Consider the following 12,801-nt stretch of genomic DNA (forward strand, 5'->3'; position numbering starts at 1 on the left):
ATTTTGCCTTTAATTTATATGATTAAAATAGCAAAAAGAGATGCATCTGGCGCACAGTGCTTAATCATCGCAGTGGCGAGTACATGATAAGAGAATTAATTGTGTTGCTATCAAACTAATTGTCTGATTTCTACCAAATCCGGTAGAAGCACAATGCGGCAATTAGTCTGCTTTCTGAGTGCTTTAAAGGCACAAAGATTTACTAGGTCGATGTGGGAAAAAGGTCAACCCACACAAAAGGTTGACACTGAAAATGTCGACATGAGTTTTCATAGTCCAGATCCTCCAGGGCCTTGGTTTTGTGTGCCCCAGCTACAGATGTTTATTTCCCTAGATCACATGGGCATAATATCACATGTGGGGATAATTGTAATTACGTTCGTATGGAATATTCTCTTAAAATGTCAGTACATGTGGGGGATAGTAAAACATTTGCAGGTACAATGAGGGATTGCATCATATATCTGCTCAGCCAGTGTTGTCCTTGTACTGCATTGCACTGCATTATTATCTGCAGCACACAGCTCCTGTCATTGTGTAGGAGCCAGAGTGATTTCTAGGGGCAGCCCGCATCTCCGGACCCCCAGATTAACAGAACAGGGGTTTGTGCTATGATGCCACGGCCATGCCCCCTACCCATGAAGCTAATCCCCTACCTGCAAGGCCAAACCTCTTCTGCCATTGTATGTGCCTTCTGCACGTGTAGAACATGTCCTCCCGCACACATTTGGGGGTGGAACGTGGTTGGAGCTGGGCGTGGCCTGGCAATATAGAAGGTGTGGTTTACTGTGTCAGAAACGCTTGCACTGGAATGCTGTCAGGTACGGGACCCTTCTGGTGCGGAGGAGACTTCTTACTGCATGCACGCCAATAGGCTGTATATCTGGCACGTGTATCAAAATCCCAAATTTAATGTTATAAAGAAATCTAAATACTGTCGCTCTTATGTAAGCTCTTCATTTATTATTCATCGCCTGCAGCTGACTGATTTCTAAAATGATTAATCATCCTGCGCTATAACGTGCAGTCATTTGGGGATGTAGGAGATACTGGAAAGTATCAAGTGCTGCACCTGTGTGTATGTAAGTTCATTAATCAAGCTCTAAATAGGACGAGAGCCATTTATTCCTCTACTGAGGGGGAACTGCTGATCCATGGCGGGGATAAGGCGTGCTGCTGGTTGCTAATGGTTACCACCACCAAACTATGGCTCAGCACATAGTGGGTATTATTAGATTGTCAGTAATTTAGTCGCCAGTCATTATGTCAAAAACACAGGAAAAAAGTTGCCATGCACAAGGTAACATGGACAAAAGGTTGACACATTCAAAAGGTCGACAGGAAAATGGTTGTCACATGAAAATGTCAACGTGAGTTTTTCACAATTAATGTAACGTGTACTCTAGTGTGGCACTTACGATCCACGTGGACTACACTCAGGAACTGTAAAGTATGAATAAGTTACTGTGGGGCAGATGTATTAAGCCTGGTGAAGAGATAAACTGGAGATAAAGTGGAAGGAGATAAAGCACCAGCCAATCAACTTCCAACTGTCATATTTCAAACACAGCTGATTGGCTGGTGCATTATCTCCTTCCACTTTATCTCCAGTTTATCTCTTTGCCAGGCTTAATACATCTGCCCCAATATCTGAATGAAAAGAATCATAAAACACTCAACTTTTTCATGTGCCGACCTAGTGTGTGTGTCAACCTTTTTGTCCATGTCGACCTATTGCCACTCAACCTCTCAACTGACCCCACCACAAACTATATACTAAGCCTTCTAGAGAGATAAAGTGAATGGTGATAAAATACCAGCCAATCAGATCATGTCATTTCAAACACAGCCTGTAATACGGCAGCTAGGAGCTGATTGACTATTACTTTATCTCTCTCCAAGGCTGAGGACATGCACCTGAAATACAATATAACTGAGAAATGTCTCCGACCAGCAGCGTTTGCTATTACCGTGCTGCCCATGCACTGGGGATGGCCTCTGTTACCACAGTATACCCGGTGGCACCTATTGGGTTTTGCGAGGCATCACCCGCTACTCACCATTGTCTATTGCTAGGATCAGCGAGGTGTACGTGTTGTTATGGACAAACATGGACTCGCGGTCGAGGGGGGCTGTGGTGTTGATTGTCCCATTCACTGGGTTAATGGAGAGCCAGCCAGCGTCATCCTTCAGCATTGAGAACCTGGAAGGACAGGTCAGAGAGATCAGCCAAGGCACATACACATGGTGGACTATTACCATAACATAGTATTACAGAGGAAATGCCCACGATCCCGGTGACGTTGTGGGTGGTGTTAGTAAATCGGTCAAAGATACACGTAAAACACACTCATCATATTGAACGTCTTTGTTTATCAGCGCCTATAGTCACCAGTCTTGGGCGCTCGTTCCATTGGCCTCAAAGTCCATCGTACTGTAGGTAGTCCTGTCGCCGTAATGTTTCCAAGTGATCTTTTATTGAACGATCTTCGCTCATTTGTTCAGCAGGAATAAGCCATGGGCTCCAGCAACATGATTGTTGGTCTAAATAATGTGCAAGACTATTACGGGACCTTGTGGCTAACGGACTCTGATCAATGGGCTGTCCCATGTCAGAGCTGCAGAAGGGACCCATGGACTTCGGGGAGGGGGGATGGTAGAGGACACGGGGACAGAAAATAGATTGGCTGCTTTTTTCGCTTGTGGCTCGGGTCCATTTTGTGACGTTCTCATAGAGCACAGTAAGGAGATGCCAAGGCGGTTGGTAATGACTAAATAAGCCCCTAGAAAGATTTATGCATGGGCAACCTCTGGCGGAAGGAGTTGGGCAGTGGCGGAGGGATACAATTGGTCCCCTCTATGCACCAATGACTGCTTTCCACAGGGAACAAATGCCAGATGGAGATTATTATTGTTTATTTATAAGGCACCACAAGGGTTTCACAGCACCTAACAATACCTACAGTAAATGACCATAAACAAGGCGTATGGGGTCCCTGTATAGCGTATGGGGACAGCTGGCCAGACGGAGAGTGACAGGTAGGCCGGAGAGAGCCATTATAGCTCCTGCGTTACTTGGTAAATGGAAATAACAATTTATAAAAAATTTGGTGAAATTAATAGATCTCCATCCCGGTATAGGAGCGATACCGGAGTACCGGAATCCTATCACCCTCGCCGCCTTCCCGACCATGCATTTTTATTATGTGGTGGTGATGGTCAGTCGCACTATACAACCTCCAATCATGTGTCCCAGAGCAGCACAATGTTACACAGTGTCCTTTGGACTGAATATGTTATAAGTAATGTTAGCACTCAAAACCCATTTATCTTATACGCAGCCACAGCGTGCAAACTGTAATTACCTCCATACAGTATAGTGAGGAGAGGTCGCTGTCTGGGATCATTATTATCAGACTGGAGTGATGATTTATACCGGACAAGTGAGTACACTGATCGTATATTTTTATACTGTATTTACACATTACACCTGTGGTAACCAACTCCAGTCCTCGAGAGCTACCAACAGTGCGTGTTTTCCAGATCTCCTCACAGAATTACAGGTGAAGTAATTAGCTCCACCTGTGGATCTTATAAAATGTGTCAGTGAGTAATGAGTTCACCTGTGCAGCAGCTAGGTTGTCTGGAAAACGTGAACTGTTGGTACAGTAGCTCTCGACGACTGGAGTTGGCTACCCCTGCAGTACATATTGGTCTCTCGCTATGAGTTTTTCACGTTTTTTTTTTCCAAAACAGGTGGTATTTTAGACCCTACCATCCACTAGGGCGTGGAGAGAGAATATAATAGTGTGCCGAGTGCAGTGAGGGGACGCGGTACACAGATTGTGTCCATGTTCACTTACGTCGAAATTCGGGAGAAAAACTCATGTCGACTTTTGACGGTCACCCGTCTCATTGTTGACCTAATGCTTGTGTCGACCTTAGCTATATTGACCTATTTCATGTGTCGACCTTTAGTGGTCAACCTAAGGTATGTCGACATTCACAGTGTCTACCCTATGTCTCATACTCCCAACGCTCTTTAGCTGTAGCCTAATCTTTCCCCCTAGTGCCTAATTCTAACCTTCAGCTTTTAGGATAGGAATGGGGACTATTGACTATGCCGTGGGAAGAGATAAAGTACCAGCCAATCGGTTTCTAATTGTCCTGTTACTGGCTGTGTTTAGAGCGGTTTGGTTGGTACTTAATCTCCATCCAATGCTTAGTAAATAGGCCCCTTTGTCTGACACCTTAGATCTTTCTTATTGCTCAGTGAGAGCTGTCTCCCGTCTTGTCACTGAAATAGATTATTGGGGCGAAGAGGAAACGTTGCACCCATTGTAGGATCCTCTGTATGCAATGCAGGACGCCATTTAATTCAAGGCCATCAATATACATCTCCTAAGATGCTGTTCAAGTGTTCATCACACATTCATTCATTCAGCACTTTTCTTATATGTATCAAATATAGCCAAGTGCAAATTATAATTAGGGCATAAGGTCACCACTGACTTCAGTATGAGAACAACTCCATGGGAATGCAGATAAAGGAACGCCACCGGTCAGTGATATAACCAGCAGCTACGGTACTCTGCAACAATTACTATTATTATTACTATATTTTATATATATGGCACCACAAGAGATCCGCATACATAGTGTCCTTGTCGGGACACGGTGCGGTTCTGGCTTTCGATTTTGACTATATAGTCAAAATCAAATAGAAAATTAGTCAGAATCGCACAGCGTTCATCTGCATTCTATGCTTTTTTTATATTGGGCACAGCAACGGCGCATCATTGGGGGGCAAGGGAGGAGGCAGTGTCGCCAATCGCTGCCTTCTCCATGGTGTAAACGGGACCCGGGTCACCCATTCACACTGCCCAGCGACCCGGGTCTGACCCGGAATTAACCTTTCTTTAATGCCAGGTTTGAAAAGGCCCTTTCACACCACACCTTGACCCAGCAACAACCCTATTTGTGCCATGTGAAAGGAGTATTTGACCGCTTTCACACTGCACAAATAACCTATATTGACCCGGGTCACTGCGCTGCGTGAAAGGGCCCTTTGAAAAATCCAGTGTCCAGCAACCCGGCAATCCGATCCGGGCTAAAAGAAGGGTTTTAACTGGGTTGGACCCGGATTGCTGAGCAGTGTGAACAGGTAACCCGGGTCAAGCAACCAGTTCCCTTCACACTATAGGAAAGGAAAGAGCGTCTGGTCCAAGTGCTTCCTCCTCCCCTGCCCTCGGTGATGTGCCAACACTCTTAAGGTGGCCATACATCAGAAAGATATTGTACCCAATCATACAATCTCAATTGATTGTAAGATGGATTGTATGCAGATTGTGTGCACATCTTGTGTCCACAATCATGCAGCAGATGGATTGTATGACTGATTGCATGATGGATTGTGAGTAGATTGTGTGTCCAAAAACCACCAAGGACTGTCGGGGATTTCAAGGGAAATTGTACACAATCATGAGCGCAATCGATCTTAAGATTGATCTTTCTGATGTATGGCCAGATTAACCTGCCCTCCTGATGATGTCAGAGGCCTGGCTCATTGCCGGTTCGCTGTGGGAGCTTCACCTTGGCAAATGCCAGGTCGGACCCGTGTCCAGATTCCGTGTGCGAACCTGCATTTGCAATGTTTAAGGGGTATAAGTGACTACAAGTAACTTATGCTGTGCACACACGGTGCGATTCTGATTAACTTTGTATTGGAATTTAATTATATAGTCAAAATTTAAAAGAAAGTCAGAATCGCAGTGATAGCCGCATTCGATCCAGATTTGATCCTGATGCGCAGCATCGGGATGGGAAACAGACTTGCCTGCACAGTCAAATGCTATTTCTGTTTTGATCTACTAGATCAAAAGGAGGGCCATGCTGCTCGACCAATAGTAGCTGACCGGTGCTCTCTGCAGAGCTGGGAAAATGGTCATCATGGCGCATCGCGGAGGTGATTCCGGTAGTGCTGGAAGGGGTACTATGTTCCCGGAGGCTTGCGCATGCCTTGCCAGAGTCTACTGCCCCCCCCCCCGGACAGGAAGGGGCCCGATCAGAGCCTTCACACGGGCGCCCTAGGCTCCTAAGGAGCTTCTGCTACTAGCGCAGCTTTTTTTCAGCCGTCAAACAGCAACAACCTACATAAAAGAGTGAAAAATAATTTCTTGCCATTTAGTCTGATTACCTGGGCAAGGACGTGCGGCCTAAGGGAATGACGGGCACTAGGCTCCCGGCATAAGGTCAGAGGAGAGTGCCCAGACTGCCAGACGTAAGCCCAGAAAACAATCACGGTTCTACGTTCCAGAGAGATGAACGTGCCAGGCACATCATACACCAGACTTGGCTGCAACATTGGAAGAAGGGAGAGGGGGGGACAGCAAAATAAAACATATTGAACATATTGAGTTCGCCAGCAATAGGGCGAATTATTGCTGAAATAACAGACATTTGCCAATTTCATTTGCAATTTTCTTCCCAGCCTGCGGGCAGCCCGTCCGGAGGAGAAAGCGATTCTCTTATTTACAGCTGGGGAGAAGACAGAAGCGGCGGGCACTTGCAGGCATGAAAGCGAGCCATTTACAAAATGAGCTGCAAGAAATCACCTTGGCGCTGGCTCTGTCGCAATCACTGTGAGGAAAAAGTGTCGGCCGCAGATAAAAGCGGACAGATTCTGTGTATAATACGCCAATGTATGTGGAATAACACAATGGGGAAATGCAGCTTGGATAAGAGATAGCAGGATGCTAAAAGCGCACCCGTAGCTTTCACGCCAAGGGGGCAGCCATCTTGTGCGCAGTCACAATATATAGTGTTTATTCCATTCGCTAGTTAAATTACTGAGAAAGCACCCACAACTTAGTGGAGACATGAGGCCCTCAGCAAGACTTCCTTGACCTGTAGGGGGAGCAAGAGAGAGAGTGGTCTAGGTAACCTGTCATAGAAGCGAAGGCAGATTGTGGGGGTGGGTGAGATGCACAAAGTCTGTCGCTCTAGTGACTTATTCAATTAGAGATTGGCGTTTGCAAAACAAAATAAAGTTGTCACACAGTGCAGGTGAGAGATTATGGGCAATGGCGGGGTCATCACACAGTTCAGGTGAGGGACTATGACCTACAGCGGGGTCATCGCACAGTTCAGGTGAGGAACCGACCAACAGCACATGCGGAGGAGGGACTATGGCCAATGGGGTCATCGCACAGTCCAGGTGAGGGACTATGACTAACATCGGGGTCATCACACCGGTCAGATGAGGGACTATGACCAACGGCGAGGTCATCACACAGTTCAGGTGAGGGATTATGGCCAACGACGGGGTCATCACACAGTGCAGATGAGGGACTATGGCCAATGGCGGGGTCATCACATAGTATACAAGTGAGAGACTATGGCCGATGACTGGGTCATCAGACAACAGCATCCAGACGGATCCGTGTAAGTAACTTAACCCTAATCCCCTGTACATATCGGTAGTCATTGGTTTCTAGTAAACAGGGTGTATTCTCATATATATGAGGTCAGCCACCAACATGGCTGCCTGCGCTGTCTGATGTCTGTGACAATACCGGCAACAGATTTCTTATTGTTTCCCATTCCCTGTGTTTTGGCAGCACAAACCGCACTGCTGATGCCGCCGTCTGGAACTCCGCGTAATGTGTTCTTTGTGTTTGTGTTAGACTGAGATTATCATTATTTGGTGGCAAAGTTATCTTGTCTTCAAAGAATCCTAAAACAATGCACAATTATTCTCTCAAAATCCATCCTTGAAAAAAATAAGGAACCGAAGAAGAAAAACAAGCGTCAGATAGCGCAGACAGAACAATGGCAAACACGCTGGTGTCAGACGCACACTCCGCCACCGTGAGACGGCTGCCAGAAACACACAAAACACTTGATGTCATTGTTTGTTTCGATGACATGTCAGCTTTCAAAACAAAATGCGCAACAATTATATCACACGCGGACGATATTCCATTCCTATATTTCAATTAATTTATTGTAATGTACGATGAATACAGGTCACTGTAGGTTTGGCAGGCAACAATGCGGACTGGTATACAAGCGCTAAATGCTGCAAATACTCAGACTTCAGCTCTGGGAATGTATACGGATGTAGTAAAACAGATGACCATGTCAGGCTCATAAAAAATTTGCTCTGCCAGGCGGGGTTAAGTCGCCCGCTAAGCAGCAAATGACCACTGCTTAGGGAGTGCCACTGAATCAGGCCCCTAATGTACTATATTACCTCTACATTGCAGGACATTGGATTGGGGTTTACCGTTTGAAGATACATACATTTTTAAGAACGTGAAACTTCCATTACATGGTTTATGGATGATTTAATTGAGAAAGGACTATTTATACCTATACGACTGTGCTCTTGCTGCTCTTTTTACCTAATTCACATGCCGCTGGGCTCTGTTGCAGATAAATAACCGTCAACCGTTATTTATATGTTTTAGATTTTATTAGAGCATGGTGCAGGATTAGGGAAAGACCTTGCTGATGCAGTATCACTGCCTTGTGTCTTGTTGCTGTGCTCAGTCTTGCCATGGTGTATGACCTGTGGCTGTTCCTTACCCAGTTTTAAGCATCCTACATAGCTGTTTCTGTTTCAGCCTACATGTGAAGATTATGATTATAATCCCCTGTTGTGTATGACTAGTTAATCATAAACCTATCCTACAAAATCTATGACTGTGTGCAATAGAAGAATTGATGCTGTTTAGAAGGCAGAGACTAGACACACCAAATATTGATTAGATTTCTCTTCTGTTCATTCACTTTGCATTTCGTTAATTGATGAAAAATAAACTATTACGACCATAGGTGTGCGCACATTGAGTGTTAGGGGTGCACAGGTACCCCCTAATGCTGTGCTCCACCCTTATGAACACCTCTGTTGCTAACAATACCAGCAATACCCTTAACCAGAGGCAGAACTCTGGGAGGCAATGGAGTCATTCGCCGCTGGGCTCCTGCTCCCAAGGGGGCACCCCCCCCCCTGCAATTTTAAATTCAATTGAAAGCCATTGATATCACTGCTGAGTTCTGAAATATGTGTTCTCCCTCTCTCTATATATATGTATACTGTATACATACTGTACATATGTATATATTTCTGTTATATTTCATAACAGCAGGGCCGGCGCCACCACTAGGCAGGTCTAGGCATTTGCCTAGGGCGCAGGCCACTGGAGGGTGGTACTGAGCCGCCGAGGAGGAGAGGTACCATAGAGGTACCCATACCATAGAGAAACCAGGATGTGCCGTGGGGACTGGGAGCAGGTGAGAAAGGAAGTGTAGCTTCCCTCCCCCCCCACCCCCTGGACACAGGGCAGTATAGTCCGCACCCCCCGCCCGCCGTCCACTGAAATTTCCCCTGCAGCGGGGACTGGGAGCAGGTGAGAAAGGAAGCGTAGCTTCCCTCCCCCCCCCTGGACACGGGGGTTGTGGGCGCATGTCGCAGTGTCGCCCGCACCCCCACCCTGTGGTGCAGTATCATCTGCTGCCTGCTGAAATCTCCCCAGCAGCGGGTGGCGAGTGGGTGGGGGATTTGCCTGGGGCGGGGGGAGGCTTGCACCGGCCCTGCATAACAGACATACAGTATATACAGTTTTTGTGTATATAACGTGTGTATATAAGGTTTTGTGTCTGTGTGTGTGTGTGTGTGGGAGTGGGGGGGGGGCAGCAATACACATCTTGCCTACGGGCAACTGGGACGAACTTACGCCACTGCCCTTAACCAAAGACAAAGACTTTTGCATTTTAGAACTGTATTCCATTTAAAGAAGCACCCATCAATCAATTATATGTGTGTTTGCATTGTTAATTGAACTAGACCATTGTCATATCACTAAATACATGCGTCATCTACAGTGGCGTAACTATAAATTTTGCTCCCCCCTGCCAAAAAATGTATTGCGCCCCCCCCCCCCCACATAAAATATATATATATATATATATATATATATATATATATATATATATACACACACAGTGTTTGCGAAAACCACCCAAAAAAGTGGGTCCCGGGGGCCCTTTACTTCTTAAAACTGGGGTCCTACCTGACATTTTCTGGGTCCCAACGGAATAAAGCCTCCTCTCCCCTTCTTCCCAGCATGGCACATGTGGGTCGGGGGGAAGTATCAATTGGCCCACTCGCATAAAGATACATATATACTAGAAACTATATACAGTATGTTACTATTTTCATCCTTGCTGGCGGGTCGCCAGAACGTACGCGCTGGCGACCCGCCAGCAGCCACGCCAGCGAGGAGACTGAGACGCGCGTGCGCGTCTCAGTCTCCGTCGCTAGCGCGACGGAAACCCTGTCCGTCTCCGCCTCAGGGAGACGGACAGGGTTAGGGGGGGTTAGGGGGGGTGCGGGCAGGCGGCGGGGACCCCGGGTTACCGCCGGCAAGCCGGCGGGGACCCAGGGAACGGCTGGAAGCGCCGTCGGAAGGGGCGCGCGCGTGCGCGCGCGTCCCCTTCTCTCCATCGCCATGGCGCTGGCGGGGGATGGCGGCTGGCGACGCCAGCGCCATCCCCTGCAAAGATGGGACCTGACCCATCTGTAAACCTGAAAATAGGGACAGTGCGCGCCGAAGGTGCGCGCTAAAAATTTAGGGCATGTTTTTTGAGGGGAAGTGGTGTTGTCACATAGTAGTACCAATTCACATTACAGCACACACCGTAATGCCCAGTACACATTACAACACACACTGTTATGCCCAGTACACATTACATTACACACCGTTATGCCCAGTACACAATACAGCACACACCGTTATGCCCAGTACACATTACAGCACACACCGTAATGCCCAGTACACATTACAGCACACACCGCTATGCCCAGTACACATTATAGCACACACCGTTATGCCCAGTACACATTATAGCACACACCATTATGCCCAGTACACATTATAGCACACCGCTATACCCATTACACATTATTGCAGCACACACCGTTATGCACAGTACACATTACAGCACACACCGTTATGCCCAGTTCACATTACAGCACACACCGTTATGCCCAGTACACATTATAGCACGCACCGCTATACCCAGTACACATTATAGCACACACCGTTATGACCAGTACACATTATAGCACACACTGTTATGCCCAGTACACATTATGGCACACTGTTATGTCGAGTACAGATTATAGCACACACCGCTATACCCAGTAAACATTATAGCACACACCGGTATACCCAGTAAACATTATAGCACACACCGGTATACCCAGTAAACATTATAGCACACACCGCTATACCCAGTACACACCGCTATACCCAGTAAACATTATAGCACACACCGGTATACCCAGTAAACATTATATCACACACCGCTATACCCAGTACACCTTATAGCACACACCACTATACCCAGTAAACATTATAGCACACACCGCTATACCCAGTAAACATTATAGCACACACCGCTATACCCAGTACACCTTATAGCACACACCGTTATGCCCAGTACACATTATAGCACACACCGTAGTGCCCAGTACACATTAAACCAGATAAGTACTGCTTACCTACATGCTGGTTGCAGGAGTTACATGCTGGTTGCCACCGGGGGGTGGGGGGGGGGGGGGGGTTCTATTCTGGTTGCCCAGGGGACATTTCATGCTGGTTGCAAAGGGGGCATTTCATGCTGGTTGCAAAGGGGGAATTTCATGCTGGTTGCAAGGGGGGAATTTTATGCACTTTTCCCAGGGTGGCAGTTCATGCTCTTTGTCCAGGGGGCTGGAAATGCTGACAAGGCGCTCAGCAGAGTAGGTGAGCGGGCTGTCTGCGCGGCGGGGGATGAGATGCGGCTAATAGCTGATGTGCTGATCTGAATTGGCCAGCATGTCAGCTCTTCCAGCCACATCCAGTCCCCCGCCACACAGACAGCCCGCTCACCTCTCCTGCTGAGAGAGGTTGTCAGCTGTTACAGGTGCATCCCATCCAGTCCCGTTCCACCCCTGCTCTTAGCAGCAGACTGTACTTCCGTAAACAGCGTGGCGGAGGAGCGCACAGCCGCACACTCAGTGAAACCTTCTTTGCTCTGCTCCCTGAGGCTCCCTCCCTGCATGCTCAGCTTGTCGGCTCCTCTGTCTGGCCTCTCCAGCGTGTGACGTGATGACGTCACACGCATAGGTGATACTGAGGCAGGGTAACCAGCAGTCACTGCTGCTGCCTTACCCTGTCACTCTGTGCCAGGCCACACCCCCGCCCGCTCATTCGACAGCCGCCCGCCCGCCTACCCTCCCATTGGACAGCCGCCCGCCCATTCCAATGTGACAGTCTGACACTGAATCTGTCAGACTATCATGGCTGCGCCCGAGCCCCGACCGACTCTCCTGTGAGGGAGCGGCAGGCGGCGTATGGTCACCAGCAGCACATAATGTCAGTCTGACTGACACAAACCAGCACCTCGCCTTGCTCAGTGCGCCGGGCGGGAGCAGGCGCCCACGCAGCCCCCGCTCCCCCAAGCAGTGGCGGGGGCTGCCTTGCGCAATCTACGCCACTGGTCATCTATATATATATTTATGACTGTATTTGCATGTTCCTTTACAGAGAGTAATAAGATTACAACTGAAATAGGCAGGAGATTTTGGTGTGGCTGAGAGACTTTTTATATTGTAGCGAGTGCCAATAGATGATGGAAGACATGCCTGATTGGTGGTGTTAGACACGCCCAATAGGTGGAGCTATGCTCCTTTGACGGTGCACCCCCTAATAAAATGTTCTGCGCACGCCTGATTATGACTCCTATGTTTGA

The 12,801-nt window shown here is 47.7% G+C and overlaps 1 protein-coding gene across 1 annotated transcript in view; it reads right to left on the minus strand.

Moving 5' to 3' along the window:
* CDH13 (cadherin 13) overlaps positions 1-12,801 on the minus strand; it is a 524,519-nt gene that overhangs the window by 23,664 nt on the left and 488,054 nt on the right. The window contains exon 11 of the mRNA XM_083164015.1: positions 2,061-2,203. Within this exon, the coding sequence (XP_083020141.1) occupies positions 2,061-2,203 (143 nt within the window). The remainder of the gene's footprint in view (positions 1-2,060; positions 2,204-12,801) is intronic.

The sequence above is a fragment of the Crinia signifera genome, chromosome 11 (genome assembly GCF_055691185.1).
Source record: "Crinia signifera chromosome 11, ASM5569118v1, whole genome shotgun sequence".
Lineage (NCBI taxonomy): Eukaryota > Metazoa > Chordata > Amphibia > Anura > Myobatrachidae > Crinia > Crinia signifera.